The sequence below is a fragment of the Mytilus edulis genome, chromosome 5 (assembly GCF_963676685.1).
Source record: "Mytilus edulis chromosome 5, xbMytEdul2.2, whole genome shotgun sequence".
NCBI classification, from domain to species: domain Eukaryota; kingdom Metazoa; phylum Mollusca; class Bivalvia; order Mytilida; family Mytilidae; genus Mytilus; species Mytilus edulis.
In genome coordinates, this window is record NC_092348.1 from 42516220 (window position 1) to 42537477 (window position 21258).

The following is a 21258-nucleotide window of genomic DNA, read 5'->3' on the forward strand; positions in this document are numbered from 1 at the left end:
TGTTGTGTCTGAAAGTTTTACTTCTTTAGGCTGAGACATTTCCTCCAGAGAATGATAATTCAAGCAATAACTTGAATATTTTTCATAATGTGAATACTCACTAGTATAATACTAGAAGCACATCTGTGTGATTCTTTTAAATAGTTCTCGTACACAATTTGAAAATCTGCGTGCGAATTTTATCATTAGCATATTAGGGGTGTGTCGTCGATTGCTCTCATCTCAGAGAAAAGATTTTCAACAATGGTTGTGGATGTACTTTATAGCGAGAATTTTGCCTGAAATAAAGGTTCTGTTTCATTCACAACATCTCTAAGACTTTTCAAAGCAGTGATTAACTGTGAAATGTCATGTTTTGTCTGCATTGAATTTGCACAATCTGGACCTTGAAGAGCATGTTTTTCTGATGCCATTGTTTTGATCTCAATGTCACAAAGACAAAGAAAGTCATCAATGTCAGCTAGTCTTGAAATAGCATCATCTATTGAGAAGTTCTGTTTGTCTTTAGTAAACCCAAATGCTGACAAGAGCTTGTGTAAAATTTCTATATACTTAAGTAAACTACTGCTGGGGGTTATCATTTTCACCTGACCAACAGCAGTATCACATTCAAAAACAGTTTTTTTTTCTACAGAAGTAGGTTGCTGAAATTGAGCAGTCGTTTGACATCCATCTTCGCTTCCAGCTCTTCCTGTACCTGCCAATCGGTTGACAACTTTGGTTTCTACATTGATCTCCTTTACTGTTTTGTCATCAACATCAGAGAAATATATTCTAAAAGAGGTTATTCCATGTTCATCTGTTGTTGTAACTGGAGAAATGCCATGAACTTTCTTACAATCAATTGTACCATTTCTAAGAATCTCATCGTTAATGAATGTATCATCAATTTCATAGTAGACAAAAATTCCCCCTTTTTCAATGTCTGCTGATACAGTGTATATAACGTGGTCATGCACAAATATGCTATAAACAAGGGGTTGCACACCAATAACTCTTACTGCCATTGCTTTCATTTGTCTGGAATTATGTTGTAATGAAAAGAGAGTAACTGTAGATGTTGAGATATACGAAACACACATCAAATCGTTTGAGTCAAAGGCTACTGCTGCTGGGGTTTGAATGGGATCATTCATTTCAATTTAATGTTTATCAAACGACCATAAACTAAATGAAAATCAACAAAGCACTAAAATTACCATTTCTAGTAAATTATTTTTGACAATTTTATTAAGTGAGATGTAAATATTTCTGTACTTAACTTTAAATTCCACATTTATTTTTTTCATGTTCAAAACTCAATATTCCTTAAAATGCATCCATATCCCATATCCCATTTAATTTTAGGACAAATATCCTGTATCCCTAAAATTAAAATGGCAAATATCCCGTATCCCAATATACCCTATACAAGCCTCATAACTATGTCTGACTAGTAACTTATTTAATGAGTATGTGGGTAAAGTTCTATAACATGTAACATATGACCTCGGGAGCATTATTTACTATTTCTGTTTACTAATATATTTTTTTACTTTCAATGTGCCACACTTCGCATTCCAAAAAAAATAAAGAAATGAAAATATCAGTATAAAAACGTTAAAAATTGAATAAGAATGCGAAGTCATATGTTATAGGACTAATGGGATATAAGAGCTTGTTACAACAGGCTCTTCATAATCATTTCAGTCGGAAACCAGGTTGAAATAGAACAAAAGAATCGAAGCTCTCTATTAGAGAAGGCGATAAATGTTTACTGTATTGTTTACTATAGTGACAAATTTTTAAAAAGTTAATAGAAACAAACAAAACTGCAATTTTCTTCTCAATTACGAGGTGTTTTATTTCAAAAACACCATTTGCATAAGTTTTCAATTTATCTAGTACATAGTTAAGCAGAACAATTAGATATCAAGTCGACGACATGGGTATCTTTCAAGTTGGATGACAAAAATGCATAACCTCCGATTTTTTTGAAAAAATTACCACGGACGGAAAAGATATCAATCTATTAGTTCAGTAATTTTCGTGTCTGCCCTTCCATTATGTGACTGAAGAAAAAATTCCAAAAAATAGGTAACAATTGTATCGAAAAGAGAAAATCGAGTGCACCTTTTTATGTTAGGGCGTGTTTGAGTTGAGTATTTTGTCTTGATATCGTTCAAAGTAAGAATATTTCATACATCGTCTCGCTTCAGATTCTATCATTTTTATAAATTAAAGCTACAGGTTGACTTTATAACACAAAAAAATAACAGTACTAAAAGATGAAATATATGGGTCAAGTGAAATACCTATCTAATGAGTCACACAAACAGGGAAGGTGTGTTCGAATAGCTATTTTTTTACTGAAAGTACTTGACGACAGTCTTACAAGTTGGATGATGAAAATGCATATCTTCGAAAAATTCTAATTTTTTGTGTGTGATAACTAGGGTTTATAGTCTTCAACCACTAAAAAAATCTAGTCTGCCCTTCCGCGAAATATTTAATTAGATTTTTTTTAAATGTTTATGATTTTTCGAAAATTCCACCTAACAACCGATCATACAATAGTTTTAAGTTGAATCAATGCAGACAAGATCATTAACTGATGCTCATTAGCTAGTTGATACATTTGTCTTTTAAAATATAACTGACATATAAGGATCGTATTTGTGCAATGTGGATAAATTTATCGGTTTCCAAGAGCAAAATTGGTAGCGCGTCATCGCTACAATGGCTTCCATTTTTACGATTGTGAAAATGAACTGGCGTAATGGGGAGATAATTTTGACGAAGTAGGATCCTGACTGATTTGGGTTGAAAATGAAACTAGTAGTCTGTATTCTTGATTTAGAAAAATTCAATTGCAAGAAAAAAATTACACAATACTCAGAATACTTTAGATCATTCAGGTTGTCTTTATTTAGTATGTACAAAAGAACAGCCAGTAGTTATTGGATATTGTAGATCATTTAAATAGTCTTGACCTATTTATTAGTACAAGAGAACAGCTAGTAGGTATTGGATATTGTAGATCATTCTAGTAGTCTTGACCTATTTATTTGTACCAAAAAAAACCAGCCAGTAGTCATTGGATACTGTAGATCATTCAGGTAGTCTTGACCTATTTATTTGTAAAAAAAACCCAGCCAGTAGTCATTGGATACGTAGATCATTCAGGTAGTCTTGACTCTTGACCTATTCATTTGTACTAAAAAAAACAGTCAGTTGTCATCTTCACTTCACATACAGACACACACACACATATATGTACGATAATCAATTATATGCTTACGAGACATGTTACAATGTAAAACTTATTAAGGTAAGAGAAAATCAAGACTTGAATAAAAAATATCCCAATATTAGAGGCAGTGGCGTCATTTGTCCTTAGAGCTTTCAGCTCTTTGATTTTATTGAAGTCCAGGATTATGTCGATTAAGAAGACTATGGAACCGTTTTGAAGTGTCATTTGGTTATTAAAGCAAATTTCCTGCAGAATTTTGATTACGTTTAATTTTTGCGACGAAACGACACATAAGTTCACACAACACAGAAAACTATGATCTAGCGATACAAACACTACACACTTGATAGTGGTGAACTCGTGTGCTTCGGACCAATCTACTATGCTGGCTAAACGATGTTTTACATTTGTAATTTTTGGGGTTTCTTATGGCTCATGTTTGGGTTTTGCTCATGCTTGAAATATATGTGCGGTGATCTATACTTTGGTCATTTGGTCACTGGTGGAGAGTTGACCTATTGGCAATCTCCATTTTCTCACTTTGATTTCACCTGGTCTAAAAGGCCAAGTGAACTTTTTTCATAACTTTGGGTCCGTCATCCGTCGTCGTCTGTTAACTTTTACAAAAATATTCTCCTCTGAAGCTACTAGGCAAAATTTAAAATTTATCATTGGGGTAACTAGTTTTAAAAATGTGTCCGATGACACAGCCCACCAACCAAGATGGCCTTCATGGCATAAAATAGAAACTGGGGGGTAAAATTCAGTTTTGGGCTTTTATCTCTAAAACTAAAGCATTTAGAGCAAACCTGAAATGGGTTAAAACAGTACATAATATTGAGATCTATCTGCCCTGAAATATTCAGATGAATCAGACAACCCCTTGTTGAGTTGCTGCCCCTGAATTAGTGATTTTAATGAAAATTTGTAGTTCTGGGTTATTATGTTGAATAAAGTTATAGATAAAGGTAAACTGTAAACAGCAATAATGTTCAGCAAAGTACAGTCTACAAATAAGTCAACAGGAACAAAATTGTCAATCAACCCTTTAAGTAGTAAATGAAGAATCATCCTGACCCAAATTCAATCCTACACAATTGAAAATAAAATGTTCGTCCCCTAACTCTGTGGCACCAATTTGACAGGTTGTTTTTCGTGTATATATTTACAAAGGTCATGAAGAATTCCCCATTGCTCTCCTGACTCAAGGATTATAGAGAAGTCGTCATCGTCTGTTAACTTTTACAAAACTCTTCTCTGAAATAACAAGGACAATTTGGAGATAACTTGGTCATAATCATATAACGGGTATCTTGTTTAAATGTATCCGATGATTACATGACCAACATGGCTAAAAATAAGAGATATGGATAATAAAATGCAAATTTTGTCTATTATCTTAATAACCTCTATTTTTAAAATCTAATTGGTTAACGTTTAATTCAGAGATTTCTCTTTTTTCTTTTTTTTCTACTTAACTATTGGTTTACTCATTATAGGAGTTCGGTAGAAAGCAAAAAATGATTAACAGAATAAGATAACAAAAAATTAAAAAAAGCCATTCGAGTTAGTTCAATTCCATTAAGGATTTGTTTCCCTTTAATGGCGATGAGTTTAACCTTTTTAATATGTGTTCGTCGCAAAACTATAGAGGATAAAAAGAAACTGTCAGGTTTCTACTTGATTTAAAAATAATTTCCCTTCAATGGCAGTTTGACCCCACTTGTTTGTATTTTGGAAAAGCTAACGATAGAGAGGAAATGGGTCAGCAATACAAGATTAACAAAAAAATAGATCATCATCATGAATTATATTCTACTTTTTTACATTGAAGAGTAGCCAATGTTGAATATAGAAAAAGAGATCTTGCATGGTTAACGTCACAGGCTCCGAAGAGCCTCTTGTTCACAAACAATGGCAATGCTTAATTTTGATTACTATAGTAAATCATACAAAAAATGTTTCTTTGCTTTTGGTATTTCCATGTCCACAAAGAGATGTAGTGTCATGAATTAAAAACTCTTTTCCATAATTTAAATGAAAAATAAGTAGATCTAAAAAAAACCTGACAATTATGCTTGGTCAGAATAAAAAAATCTCCTTATTTGGTCAGAAAAAATCTTATCAAATTGTTATTCCCTTTAAGTGCCAGTCTTTGTAAGGATCAGGCAATTTAGAAAAATTTCAAATCATGGCCGAAAAAAACCCACCGACTTAACCATCCTATTTTGAAGTTACCCTCATCCTGAGTTAGAAATGGTAGGTCTTTTGTTTCTGCGTGTCTGGTAATTCGAGAAATCTCCAGTTAACTTTTGGTTAGAATGATAGCAAATTATGGAGTTAGCTCCCCATAATTTTTATTTTCTAGTGCATTTCAACCCAATGATAACTTGAATTACCAGAACAAGAAAAGGAAACGAATATTATATTCGTGCACTATTATACAATTTGAACATAAATTAATGTCAACTTGAGTGGGTTTTTGTTTGTCATGTTTTCACCACTGCCTGATTCTTAGGCAGATTGGCACTTTAAAATATCTAACACATCTGAACATGTTTTTGTTTTACTGACATTTTCAAGGGTCAAAATAAACATGTTAATAAATTGTGTTTTATCTATAACAATTATCTTATTAAATTAGACCAAACCTTTCACAAAGTAGATTTTCATCTTAAAATAGAATTCTGTTAGAAGAAAATTAACACATTGTATCAAGCAACCAAAAATATCAACAGTAGACTTTTACAACAGAAATTAAGTTGTGCAAAAAAAATAAAAATAAACATCTTTATAAAAAGCATCGTTTAAAAATTATGATTGTGTGACATTTTTTTAGTGTGAGTCATTGGCAACAGGCAAAACTGAGAAGTCTAAAAATGCGAATGTAAAATTTTGATGAATGATTCACAGTATAAACTATAGAAATTGTGAAAGGAAGTTTTCATTATTATGAACCTGGTACTGTCACTTTTTCCCCATTAATAAAAAAAATAAATATTTTTACATTATGACATTCAGTTTGATGTGTTAGATCTTTTGACTTTGCCATTTGACTACGGAATTTCCGTTTTAAATATTCCTCGGAGTTCGGTACTTTTGTAATATATCATTTTTTTCCTGAAAATCGAAATTTCTTTTCTTAATTAATAAATTAATGAAATATGTTTGAATTATTTCAGAGAATAAGTATGCCACCGGATGAAGGTAAACATGGTGGCCATCACAACCCAGTCCATCATTGCTATCCACATTTTACATGTGCCGTGGATACAGAAAATATAAAACGGGTGTTTCGGGACTGTCGAGACATAATTCAACGGATTCATCTCCATCAATATCAGTTGTTATGACATTCATATGATGGTGACCAAACTGTTTATTCAATCGTTATTAAATGAACCATGATGACAGAAAGGTACACAAAACATGATGGACTGATAGAGTGTACCTTGTACATTGTTTCAATATTGTGCTTTACAGGATTGACAAATATTTTTACAACCAAAACCATACATTTGTGTGACAAATTTTACAAAGGTCAAGCTGTTTTATTGTTGTTTTAATCTAAATCATGTTTGATTATTGCCTTATTAGCAGTTTAGAATTGTTATTAAGTCTCTAAAATAGCTAGTCATATGAAAAACCCATGACCAGTGTTATCAAAAGATGAATGACGAGTGCCTTAACAGTGGCTAATTGGTTAAAACATGTAAGGTTTTGGTTGTAGAGATAATATTTATTTTGATGCATACTTTAAACGGTTATATGTTGATGCTTTTTATAATATAAACTATATAGAAGGATTTATATGACACCTCATAATTTAAAATAAAATTCTGAATGAGGTAAAAGTCAAATTCACAAAATCATGAACATGTTTACTGTAGATATATTATTTTAGTCAGGATACGTGCTTTAGAATCTAATTTAAATTAATCATATTGCAATGATTGTCATAGTTAGATTTTACTTGAAAAATAGCAAAAAAATTGTTAAATTTTCATAGATATTTATGGCTTTCTAAACTAATTCTTATATTAAGAAAATATACACATTTATAAGCGAATTTCTCCATGATATTTATTAACCTTTAAGAAATTAAACATGCAGTTGTTATATACTAGTATAAGCAGAATAATGGAATGCAGACAGATCCAGAGTGCTAATTTTTTCACCTAAAAATGATAAATCTCCAGAAACTTACACTGTATATTTTGCGTCTGTTTATTATATGTAATGCATTTTGTATGGATGTAACTGCAAGTAAAAGTGTTCAAATGGTGAGAAGTTATATATGACATAAGGCCAATCCAAATGAAATGGTTGATCTTTAGACTTAACAACTCCTACTGTTTCTAGATACATTTTTAGTCATTTTTGTTTTTTAAATTTTGTTGTTATTCTTTTTAAAGTGAAGTTTAGAAGTTGCAGGTTTAAAAAAGTAGTTTTTCTCTGCCAAAGAAGCTTCTATATAAAGTTAAGTATAGATACTCCTTGTATTCCAAAGAAAAAATTCCAGAGAACAACACGTTGTATTGGTGTGGCCTGTAAGGGGTCTTAGTAATATTCATGTATTTTCAAAAGAAATAAACAACATAAAAAACATATTTTAGCCCATACACAAAACTTGTTTTGATTACAAACTTTTGATTCAATATATTTTCCAGGAAAAAGTTGTGATTTTAAGAGGTGTAACCCAATTTTTTTTAAAAACTAGTGTAGTTTATAAGTTTCAATGACGTGTTATTATCAAACATACCATCTTTTTATTCTAATCAAGTGTTAAAACTTTCAACACAACACTATTTAAATAAAAATGCTTTGTGAAATGGAACCATCAGTTTTCACATCTCTATCATGTTATATATATGCATTTCGACTCTTAGCTTGTTTCTCATTAGGTGCTGTTATATATATCAAGCTTTGTATGTCGAGAGAAGTAACTTGTGTCTTATTTGACAGTAGTCTATCTTGTAATATATATATATGTTTTTTTTTTAATTTGAACAAAACAATTCTTAGTTATACATCGATGTAGATTAAGGAATCGAGGATGGATCGATAGCCCTCAAGAGGTTGTTCAATTTTTAGCCTGTATTAATCATTTCAGTTGATTTGAGATGAAAGACTTAAAACTAAAATATTTTTTTTATAAAATATGGCAGTTTTCCTGAGATTACTGTACTGCTGTATCAAACAATTTGATATACTGTGGATTCATATATTTTCGTGGGTATCAATTTTCGTGGATTGCTGAAAACTTGCGTTTTCGTGGATATTTGATTTCGTGGTTTTGCCAATCTCTGTATGCAAAGCCTATTGAAAATATGGTATTCGTTGAATATTTGAATTCGTGGTTCACCTCTTCCCACGAAACCCACGCAAATTTGTATCCAACGAATAAAAATGACTCCACAGTATGTGTTTTGCTCTTCAGAATTTTAAGATATAAGATCTGACACTGTTGTGGATTCATTTTAAGATATAAGATGTGACACTGTTGTGGATTCATTTTAAGATATAAGATGTGACACTGTTGTGGATTCATTTTAAGATATAAGATGTGACACTGTTGTGGATTCATTTATTTTCGTATTTACAAATTTTAGTGGATTGAGAAGAAAAATCATGAAAACTTGAATTCATAGTTTTAACAAATTCTGCAAACAAGTTTATGGAATATTGGTATTTTGTTGGACACTTCAATTCATGGTGCACGTAAGCCTAAGAAATCCACAAAAAATAGTCATCCACGAATATCTATGATCCAAAGTATTATTATCATTAAGAAATTTTTATGTCCAGGTTATATCCTTATGCACATATACTGTATATTGTATAAATGTTATATTTAGAAATTTCTTATGTAGAATTTTTGTGGTGACGCAAAATTTTATTAGAAAAATTATTTATATGAAAAAAGAAATAACCGGTATTTTTTTATTTTTTTTCTTCAAGAAAACATGTAGAATAAGTAATGAGAAATAAAAGAGAGTTATCGCTGTATTATTTATCGTGATATAAGATATAGATATAACGTATGTTAACCTCTATATAATTTTTGGTCTTTTCTACTGATGGTGAGCTGTCTTATTGATATTTTCCACATATTCCCTTTATTCATATCTTTCTAAGGTCTACTCTATTGGTATTTTCCTCAGAAGCCCTTTTATTAAAAAACAATAGAAGAAATGACCACCAGAAACATAGCGTGTGAGAAAGCATAAAAACTGAGACTACTATAAATATCTATAAATAAAGGCATTAGTATTTTACTGCTGTTCCATTATCATGATACGATTCAGCTAAAACAACTGAGTCTCATGTCAAAATGCTATAAAAATCACAATTAGTCACCACAAACTCTGTTTGGACAATCGAACAGCTGCTGTGTGAAATTTAATAACATTTATTAACAAACAGCACAAATATAAAACCGTGTATTTTTGCAAGATATTCAATGCATTCAGCGAGTGTTTCATCCAAAACAACTAACTAAGCAGAATGAACAAGATTGGTCCACAGACCAAACATCACTTCCAAACAACAACCCACCATAACATTTTTGAATGAAAATAAAATTGGTTTGAACTAGCAACTTTAGTCCAGAACAAACAGAATAAAGCAATAGAGATTGACATACAAAAGTTCACTTGCCCATTAGTAATCCCTTTTTGTATTTTACAAATGTCTGCTTGTGTGAATTTAAGGTCATGCTAAAGAAAGTATTTAAATGTCAAAAACTATTTTTGCTTTAAACCGTTGGCTTGTTAACATTCTTATTTAACTGAAACACTTTCCAAAATAAACATAATTATCATAGTTCACATCCCTATGCTTTTACAGATGTCTTTTAGAATAATGAATGAATGTCAAACTATTTGGAAGTATTTTAAATGTCACACAATTATTGTGATCAAAGCGGGAACAGTGTTCACCTGTAATCTATTAGCACAAGATACGTATAACAGACAGTGGCGTCAGAAATTATCTATTAGCACAAGATACGTATAACAGATAGTGGCGTCAGAAATTATCTAGATGAGGGTTATTTTTTTACGTATAATTCTTAGTATATAAGTTTTAAAATGTTAAAAGATGTTTACAGTAATTAATCAATGTAGAAAAAACGGATGATGACTAAATTAAGTATCGGATTTAAAAAGTAATTAAGCAATTATCCAGCAAGATAGACGTATATGTGATGTTGGACGGAATAAAACATTTAGTTTTGAAAAACAAATGTATCATAACAATATTTTAAATCTGTTTCTTCTGTCGGATATACCCCAACCCTATAAAAGACATATGGCGGTTAACATATATGATCCTGCTTTCAATATAACAATGTTATTATACCAACACCAACAAATTAAATCTGAAAGTCTCGTAAGACTAAAAATATAAAACAAAACATATTCAAAATCAAAAGAGAGTTTTTCAATCCAAATAATAGCATACCGTTATACTAGTAATTTAATCAATCTAATCATAGTGTAGTTTACTATGCGCACTATGTTAAAAATTGCATTAGACCTAAAAGTCCTGTAACCCTGGAACGACAATAAAACTTTCAAAGGGGAACATTCTTTTCACTGTTTTGACTCAGAGCAACAGTGTTAGGATTTAAGTACATTGGTCTATGTCAACTGGAGTTGGTGTATGATATGTAAATAAATTTTGATAAATTTGACGGTTAAAGTTTCATAACCCTAGAACAGCAAACCAAATTAAATTCTAAATCGAAAGTGAATTTGCCTTTGTAAATTCTAATGCTGTCTTAAAATTTCATTTTATTTGTTAAAGAAAAATTAAGTTATCGTACTACATGTTAAAATTTATATTTAAAACCAAATGAACAAACTATACGGTATACCATATTACATTATGTCGATGAAGGGGTATACAAAATGTGTCCCGAGACTATCACTAGCACAGATACCATTACTTCAGTACTGACATGAAAATATTGATATTGTTTAATGATATTTGATATTAATAATTCTCGGAAACGCTTTTGAATTGAGGAATATATCTTTCTCATGCAACGATCTGATTCTTTGTCTAGATTTGTCTGTACTTAAGGTCTGTTTTGGTGCTATCAGACGTTTCTACTAGGTTTTGGATTTTCAATTACTTTTGCATGGGACATTAATGAAGAGATGATAATTGTTAGAACGCTTTTCTGGTGAAGTAAAATTTGTTTTGTTAACGTAATTGTTACAGTAGTTGTCAAATATGAACTCGGTTGGGTACAATATTTCCAGATGCTCACTTCCGGTAGATATAGAATTGTTTTATATTGATTAATATGGCCATTAGAGGGACACGATCACAACAGATATCTGCACGATGAAAGTTGGTCTCAACAGTACAAATGAATGGTAAACCAAAACATACCCTGCCCATTTCTATTTCCCCCATATACATGTAATAAATACTGCTATGTGTCATGAATAAACAAGTAATCTTTTTTTTTCTTTTATATTAAATTAAAACTCATTAAAAGTTTTAATTTTCTGAAACACAAGAAACATTTAACGTTATATAATTAGGTTCTGCAAAGCTGTTACTTTTTTCGCAGTAGTACAGTTTGTCGGAACTTGGAGTAAACTTGGCTGTGTTAGTTGTATATGTCCATTTTTGCCAAAGGTTATGAGCCGCCTTGATTAAAATCTAATAATTTGAAGAAGCGATGAACATTACTGCTACACTTCAATCTTTAATCACAACGGTATTTTAACAATTTTTGTAACTATGTGAAAAGGCTAGGTTGTAACATTAGAAACATTTCAATATAGCATTTGCATAATGTGTCAAGATTTTTTATGTTTTGTTGTACATGTATGAATTATAAAAATTATCTTGACGATTCTGGGATAGAATGTTATTTTGTACAAACAATTGTACAAACACTTGATGATATTGAATACATCTATATTATTTGTAAATTATTCATGTATAACTTTTACGAATAAAATATAATTTTCTGCAGTTGTGTCGATAAGAGTGTCCGTAATTTGTTAATATGCCTTCATCTTTGTCTAGTCACCAGTCCGTCTTGTCTGAAATATTCTTGCACATCATTATATAATAAAGTATACAAAAAACTCAAGACCATAAAAGCGTAAAATGACCCGTTCTAGGAGTTTTTGAGATAAAGCGTCTAATAATATTGTCTTCATATGTAAAAGCCATTATTTGCAAGGTCTCACAGCAGAGCTTGCAATAAATAGATCAACTGTTAATCCTACATATTCTTTATCATCATTTACCAAGTATGAAATTTTGCAAAATCACAATTCTGTTCTTTTTCTTTTGGTTTCAACAAAGAAAACGAAGACAATTGATCGTTATTATACTGGATACCAAAACTTTACAAAACTCCATACAAAGAGCGATACATAGCTGATTGATCAACATTTTCGACTAAACATCTTTCTAAAATAATGACTACTGTTCTTTCTTCAGTTAAAGATGGGCTTAAAAAAATATTGTGATGAGATATATTCTACCAGTGGTGTTAACCGGATGTGGATTCTCAAAAATTCGAAAGATCTACTGATTAATCTTCGATCACAATCTTTTGAAATTTGCAGCAACATAAATATTTTTGATTTTTCTACGCTTTACACTACCATTCCCCATGCAGAGTTGAAAGATCGACGTCATCATCCCATTTAACAGATCTTTTTCTATAAAAATGGGAATCGTAGATACAAATTTCTTGTTTTTGGTTACAATAATTCATTTTTTGTGAAGAACCACACTGAACCTACCAGAAAATATACTGAAGATGATATGATTAAAAAGCTGAACTGTTTGATCGACAATATATTTGTTGATTTTGGAGGATTGATATTTCAACAGACAGTCGGTATTCCAATGGGTACTTAATGTGCATCCCTACTGGCCGATTTGTTTTTGTACTAGTATGAAGCAGAATTCATTTAGAACTTTCTAAAAGACAAAATGAAAAAGCACCTTGCGAAATTCTTTAATTTTACTTGCAGATATATTGATGAGGGGGTGCAAGGGGGGGGTCCCCATAACAGCAAAACAGTGAATTGATTTGGTGAAAAACAGATAACAAGGAATTGAAAAGGGATAATAACAGATAACAGTAATGAAATATGAAAATAAATCTGTCAAAGACCAATCCAGTAGATGACTCGTAGATCTTAGTATATAACTTGTGGTATGGACCTAGAAAATTTGTGCAAACAAGACGTTTCGGCCGTTGAGGCAGTTCTGCCTTGGTTGATTTTTTTTTCCGTAACTTGGATGTTGAATTTTTCTGAACGAAATCACTAGTTTCTGTTTTTGATATAGGGATATTTTTAATCTAGGGCATTTGAGGGATCAATTTTTAATGATTTAGATTTTTTTATTTAATTTTTGAAAATAGTGCAGCCAGTGACACTTTATTATCAATTTGATTTTTAGATTATTTTTTTTCTGAAAAGCAATATATATACTTTACAAGTAATAAAAAAAACATTGATGCACAATATATTTTTTTTATTTAATGACCTCATGATAAAACTTACTTATAAAATACAAAAATACCCAGATCAGTGGAGACAGGACATGTAACTGAAACACGCATGCCAGTTGTGGTTATTCTGATAATAGAAATTGACTCAAGTGACAATTCTGATAGTATAATAGAAATTGGACCTAGTGAAAATTTGGATGACACCAAGTGAAAAACCAATCATGTATCTTATGTGAAATTATAATATATGGAAAATTTGGGTACAGCAATGGAGAAGCTGAAGGATTTTAAAAAGGGTATTTGTCGAAAAATTAAACTGAAGACACATCTGTATTTGCATCAATGGTTTCTGAGCTTCAATTTTCGCCATGTGAAGCAGCTAAAAAGCTTTTAAAAATATGGTGATCAGGATTCTCTTTCATGTAAATGAAAAGAGAGGGAGTAGCACTTATAATATAAATGCTAAAAGAAAAAGATGTTGTATAATTCCCAAAGCCATAATTCAAACCCACACCACTTAGTAATGTAAAACAATTTAAAGGAGAAAACTAACTGCCTAATTTATCCACAAAATAGTGAACGAGAAACTTAGTAACACAGTAACAAACAACCACTGAATCCAGGCTCCTGACTTGGAAATAGGCACATACAGAATGTGACTACGTCAACTTTAGCATGCTAGTTGGTGTCCAATCCTCCCCAAATCAGGGACAGTGGTGTAATAGTACAACATAAAGATTATTATGTGGTCATTGAATAAAAAAATCTATAGGGAGTACCAATGCCTTTTATATAACAAAATCCATACTATAAGTTATTGTACAAGTAATAAGTGAATTATAATTTGTATAAACTGCTACATGTTCACAGACAATGGAATTTATTACAAAGGATAATAATAATATATACTGGAATGGTCCTGGGTCCAATTGATTTTATATGTTTATGTGATGTATGTTACTGAAATTCTTCTGCAAATACAGGTCCACCCGATATTACCAGTAGAAAGACCCCAATAGATATACATTGTTAAAAGATGCGGTAAGCGTGCCAATGAGACTATTATCCATTCAAATCATAATTTTCAATTATCTTCAATTTCGACGGAAGATTGGCTGTCAAAATACTAACATTCCAATTTTCAATAACAGTTAACAGCAAATAGATTCTCACAATAACAGATAACAAAATAGATAATAGTCCTATAACAGATAACAAAGAATAAGACAATAACAGCTAACAGTAAATATATTTCCAGAATAACAGATAACAAAGGATTAAAATGCCCCATAACAGCATAACAGTTAAACCCCTTGCCTCCCCTCATTGATGATGTCCTTTTATTGAATAACACATACTTCAGCCAATACTTTTCATCTTTTATATCCCAGTGAACTTGAAATTAAGGATACTACTGATAATAGATTGACTGCTTCATATCTTGATCTTTTGCTTAATATTGACCCAGATGAACGACTACTCACGAAAATCTATGATAAACGGGACGATTTCAACTTCGCAATTATCAATTTCCAATTTCTCAGCAGTAACATACCCTCTGCCCCTTCGTATGGTGTTTGCATATCTCAGTTGATACGTAATGCTCGTGCATGTTCACACTATACAAGAGAGTGCTCCTAACGCAGAAACTGCTCCAACAAATTATGAGGTGGACAGATTAAAAATGAAACTCCGTAAAATTTATGGACACCATCACGAATTGATGTCTTTGTCCAAACTAACTGAGGACATTTTTACCACGTGTTAGATTGTGGTTTGCCATTATGTCGTCTGATCTTTTAAATACCGAACGTGACTTATTCCCGATTGTGACTGTTTTGCTGTGTGTGACTTCGTATTGCTATAAGACATGTTGTGGTATTTTCTATCCAAAATTCATGTATTTAGTTTTGATGTTAAATTTTTTATTTTCATCGGATTTTGTCAAATGTCTTATCGTTTGTAGTTGTAAATTTTTTATTTTTTTTTCTGTTCTATCAATCACTCAGTTCATTTATACCACAATTTTATAATAATAAGTATTGTACTTTTCATTTTTATTGATACATGTTATATCAATTTTACAAACCTTATCTTGAACTCTATCCTATTTTTTGGAAAAAAAAACTAGAAATTTAAATGTGACGTCACTCGTTGACCTCTTCGGCTAACATTCACAAATGTATAATATGTTCTTCGGCTGTGCTTTTTTCATGTGGTGATTTAGGTTGTTTTTCCTATTCGTTTTTATTCTGTAGTCAGTCACCACTTCGGTGTTAACATGTACATCTATTATATAATCATTTACTGTTTACAAAAGTATGAATTATTCTAAATAATTAGGATTTCGAACCTCTTTTTTTTTTATCTGGGCGACACTGCTGAGTCTTATGTAGACGAAACGCGCGTCTGTCGTATTAAATTATAAGCCTGATACCATTTGATAGCTATTATTTGTGTGTTCCTCAGTTCTGTATGTTCGCCACTTTATTTGTATTGTAGTCCTGTCATGTAATGTTGTAATTTTAATGTTATATTAAAGATTACCATTAAAGTGGGAGATTTGGCTAGCCACAAAACAAGGTTCAACCCACCATTTTTTCTTAAAATGTCCTGTTTCAAGTCAGGAAAATGGCCACTGCATTGTGTCTCTGTGTGTCGTTGTTCTTCTCTTATATTTGATGGGTTTCTCTCAGTTTTAGTTTTTAATCCGGTTTTGTTTTTTCCTCAACCGAATTCTGAATTTCGAACAGCGGTATACTACCGTTACCTTTATTTACCCATGTTTGCACTAATTGGTTTAAGTGCGGGCATTTTATTTAAGATTGGCATAATACTTGTAAGAATGAAGAACAATCTTAATATTATCCCATCATATCTAAATATCACTCCAAGAAGTCCGAGGTTGCATTTACCGTTATAGTCTGCCCTGCATCAGAGAAAACTATATGTCATTACCTATGCTCAATATCGATTCCATATACCAAATAATTGCCAGGAAAAATTCTTCACAGTTATCCAATCATTGGGTTCTATCGTAACTTTAGCTCCACTGTGGTGGCACAAATGAGTTTGTAAGCTTGTTATGAATGTCTCTCCTTAGCGAGAATCTGTCGGTCATCTAGGAAATGTTTCAAGTTAAAAGCATGAAGGAAACTGCATAAACATATCCAATTTTGGTTCAAACTGGATAGCCAAAAGGTTCTTGGTGAGAAAAAAAATGTGTCAAAAGTTTCAAGAAAAGGTTGTGCCAATACATTTTTGTGACTTTGCTCTCTTGGACAGGTGAACCAAAAGTCAGTTGAAGTAACAAAAACGGATGCAAAGAAATTTCTAGTTCGCGAAAAAGATCATAATTCAAAATTGTTGAAAGTTTGTATGATAAATCGCTTCCAAAATTATCAGATTTGCAATCAAACTTCAAAAATCATACTTCAAATAACTGAAATCCATTGCTTAAAACAAACTGCCTCGAGGTTGCTGACTTGTTTTTAAGTATGGTTAGTAAAATAAGAGATGTTAACAGAGTGTATCAATTCACACAACACAAGGTAAGACAGCTAATTAGTAGGGTTAGGTATCTGATATTAAAATGGAAATATGAATATTCAGTTCAAATGATAAAAAAAAAATAAAAACCCAAAGCATGTTCAAAAACCGCCTGTGATATAAAAAACATCTTTTTGCAGATTTAAAAAAAATACTTATGCAATTTGTGTCAGAATTGGGAGTTAAATCCGATTCCGTGATAACTAGTGCTGCGTATGCTTTCTATATGTTTTGATTGCTTGCAACAACACTTTGAGGCGTTTGTATGTGGCCTGTTGCAAGGCTACATATTGCTCCCTATCCAATTCATCATAACTCTTTCAAATTCGAAACTCAGATAGAACAGCTGTATGACCTGAAGGATTTTGGACAAATGGCAAATGCTACATAAATATTTCAGACGAGAACATACTATTGAGATATGAATGTATCCTACTTTGTAGTACATCAACACTTATTGTAATTTGAGAAATTTGAAGTAGATTGTGGAAGATAGTCAGCAGGAACACTTCCTGACTCAAACAAATTATTCCTCGAGACGACTCAATATTACACTTACTTCTAAAAGGCCGCGTGTTTAACACAGACACAGCAAATGCCAATTTTATAAAGATCTTTTGTTTTATTCAGCCAAAATTAGAACAAAGGACCTCCCGTTCACCTTGTGAGCATTGTAACGCTTGGTGTTTCGGGATATGGTTCTGGACTGACTAATGCACTTTGTTTGAGTGTAGCAGCGGATTCCAGTTTCCGGTTTTAAAAGATCTTTGATATGAATGTTAAGATATACAGTTCTTGAAAGTTGTACAAACAGGTTATATAAGGTAGAGAATTAAAGTAAGTATGTCAATTTTATTTTTTATTTTGTTGCATTAAACATCGGAAGAAACAAAATCTGCGAAACGTGTTTTGGGCGAGATTTCTAAGCAGACGATACAATTATTTTGAGATGGCTACTGTTGCCGACACACGAAAGGCTTGTAGATTGTAAAAAGACCACAATCTTGATAAGTCTCTTTGATGGAAAATATTAACATAATACAGGCGAAATTCACACCATCCTTAACTAGTTCTGAAAAAATGATTGCTGGGATACCATATCAAAAAGGTAAACAATTCAGTTATCTTTCTTTATTTCCTTCTTTCCATCCTGAGATTAAACAAGAGGCTCTCAAGAGCCTGAATCACTCACCTTAAATTTTTTGCTTAAATCTTCCATCAATGATTATTTTGGGTTTTCAATTTATATAAATGGTTCTTCGATTCTGTCATATCTTCTTCAAAAGCAAAAACAAGAGTGGACACACTGAAATGTCTCGTTTGTCTCATGTTCATAATATAATTTATGATGAAAGTATAAAAAAACATTGTATACCCGAAGCATTACATTATTGCTGTTTACAGTTTATCTACATCTATAATAATATTCAAGATAACCAAAAACAGCAAAATTTCCTCAAAAATACCAATTCAGGGGCGGCAACCCAACAACGGGTTGTCCGATTCATCTGAAAATTTCAGGGCAGATAGATCTTGACCTGATAAACAATTTTACCTTGTCAGATTTGCTCTAAACGGCATTTTACCCCTATGTTCTATTTTTAGCCATGTCGGCCATCTTGTTTGGTTAGCCGGGTCACCGGACACAATTTATAAACTAGATACCCTAATAATGATTTTGGCCATGTTTGGTTAAATTTGGCCTAGTAGTTTCAGAGGAGAAGATTTTTGTAAAAGATAACTAAGATTTACGGAAAATGGTTAAAAATTGACTATAAAGGGCCATAACTCCTAAAGGGGTCAACTGACCATTTCGGTCATGTTGACTTATTTTTAAATCTTACTTTGCTGAACATTTTTGCTGTAACAGTTTATCTCTATCTATAATAATATTCATGATAATAACCAAAAACAGCAAAATTTCCTTAAAATAACCAATTCAGGGGCAGCAACCTAACAACGGGTTGTCCGATTCATCTGAAAATTTCAGGGCAGATAGATCTTGACCTAATAAACAATTTTATCCATGTCAGATTTGCTCTAAATGCTTTGGTTTTTGAGTTATAAGCTAAAAACTGCATTTTACCCCTATGTTCTATTTTTAGCAATGGCGGCCATGTTTTTTGATGAAATGGGAATTAAAACACAAACTTTATTCTAGATACCCTAGGAATCAATCAGATGAAGTTCGGTTTGAATTAGTTCAGTAGTTTCAGAGGAGAAGATCTTTGAAATAGTTTACGACGACGACGGACGGACGGACGACAACGGACACCAAGTGATGGTAAAAAGAGATGAAAATTTTAAAGAGATCAGTAATAAGAATCGGCTTCCAAAAAATATAAAAACTTTGATTATCACATACATTACCAACTTGTAATTGAAATATACATTAAAAAATCTCACAATATTACCTAGAAGGTGAATCCTTGGTGAAAGTCCCCATTTATACCCTTTGAATATTATCAACATTTACACACCTATATTACACCCTTTCAATTTCGTTACAACAATACATTTAAAAGAGGGTATTAAGGTCACTGGTATCTGGTCAAATGCCTTCGACTGGGTTCATATTCCATATGACACTGTGATGAAATAGAAGCTCCATTATAAGTTCCAAGGAGAAATATTTAACACATTATTACAGTTGTTGTCCATACGTTTGACTTGTTTTGTCATTTGATTTTGCCATGTGATTAGGGACTTTCCGATTGAATTTTCCTCGGAGTTCAGTATTTTTTGTGATTTTACTTTTTATTACTAGAACAAATATTACAGAAGTTGTTCCCAGCTTAATAAAGGGTATATCCTAGCTAGTTTATACCGGTTTCCACGAGAACATCTATCAAGTACAAAAAATGTTTATGTTGACATCACCATAGATTGGCACCACTATTTAATGACCATATATTAAGATATTGAAAAAGCATGTGGCTTTTATCATTTAATCTCAAGTTACTTTTGCTGGCTTATTCCTTTTTTTTAAATTTTATTTCATTTTGATATGCCTGTCAAACATCTTGATACAATAATGACTTAATTTAAATGAGGCGGCCGACTCTTTATCATTCACTAATCTACCTCGAGGACAACCATATGCTCTCACATAATGTACACAGAAGTTCATAGTACGAAGAAGTAAAAATTAGTAAATATTCCAAATAATCAAAGCAAAAAATATAAAGACAAGATCCATATTAATATAAAATAACAAAAAAGCATAAAAATATAGTATCAACAGAGTACTCGCAGTTACTGACAGCTAGTTTAAAGCCAAAACAATTAATAACAATAAAAAATCATGCATCAGAGACTAAAATACATCTGAGAGATTTAGTTTTTTAACGTCATGAACAGTCAGAGAAGACATGACTTGTGCAATGTCAAAAATAAATGTATCGACAGGTAGTAGGATTATGAGGAGCGACTTCTTTAGAGATAAAAATTAACGTATGTGTGTCTCTATACATCTCGCCTCAAAAGAAAATACAATTAAGTTATGTTTTAATTTGCTAATGACAAAATCGATATTAGTGACAATGTAAACTATATTCAGATATCTAATTACAACATTGGTACGATAATCCTTACTTATAAGTTTGTTTAAAGGTTCGATAAGTTTACACGGATAACATAGTGATTTCCGCGCCTTAAGTACAATATTAACGTAAAATTTAGGATGTGAAATACCATTTTAATACGTTTTCTACAGGTACAGCCAAATTTACTAATCAAATCTTTGTATCTAAAGAATTTGGTAAAAGTTTTAAGTAATTTATGGTATCGAAATCCCTGACACAATAATTACCCAGTGATGCATTGATTACGTTCGTTAAAATCTATGACATCAGAAAATACACGGGCATACCGAACATTTGGGATATGCATGATTGTTTCTTATACAAATAAAGGCAACAGTAGTATACCGCTGTTCAAAAGTCATGAACCGATTGAGAGAAAACAAATCTTGGTT

The 21258-nt window shown here is 31.7% G+C and overlaps 1 protein-coding gene across 1 annotated transcript in view; it reads left to right on the forward strand.

The window, feature by feature from the left end:
* LOC139523714 (guanine nucleotide-binding protein G(s) subunit alpha-like) overlaps window positions 1–12229 on the forward strand; it is a 73257-nt gene extending 61028 nt beyond the window's left edge. The window contains exon 11 of the mRNA XM_071317934.1: window positions 6415–12229. Coding sequence (XP_071174035.1) covers window positions 6415–6585 — 171 coding nt within the window. The 3' untranslated portion in view covers window positions 6586–12229. The remainder of the gene's footprint in view (window positions 1–6414) is intronic.
* The last annotated feature ends 9029 nt before the right edge of the window (window positions 12230–21258 follow it).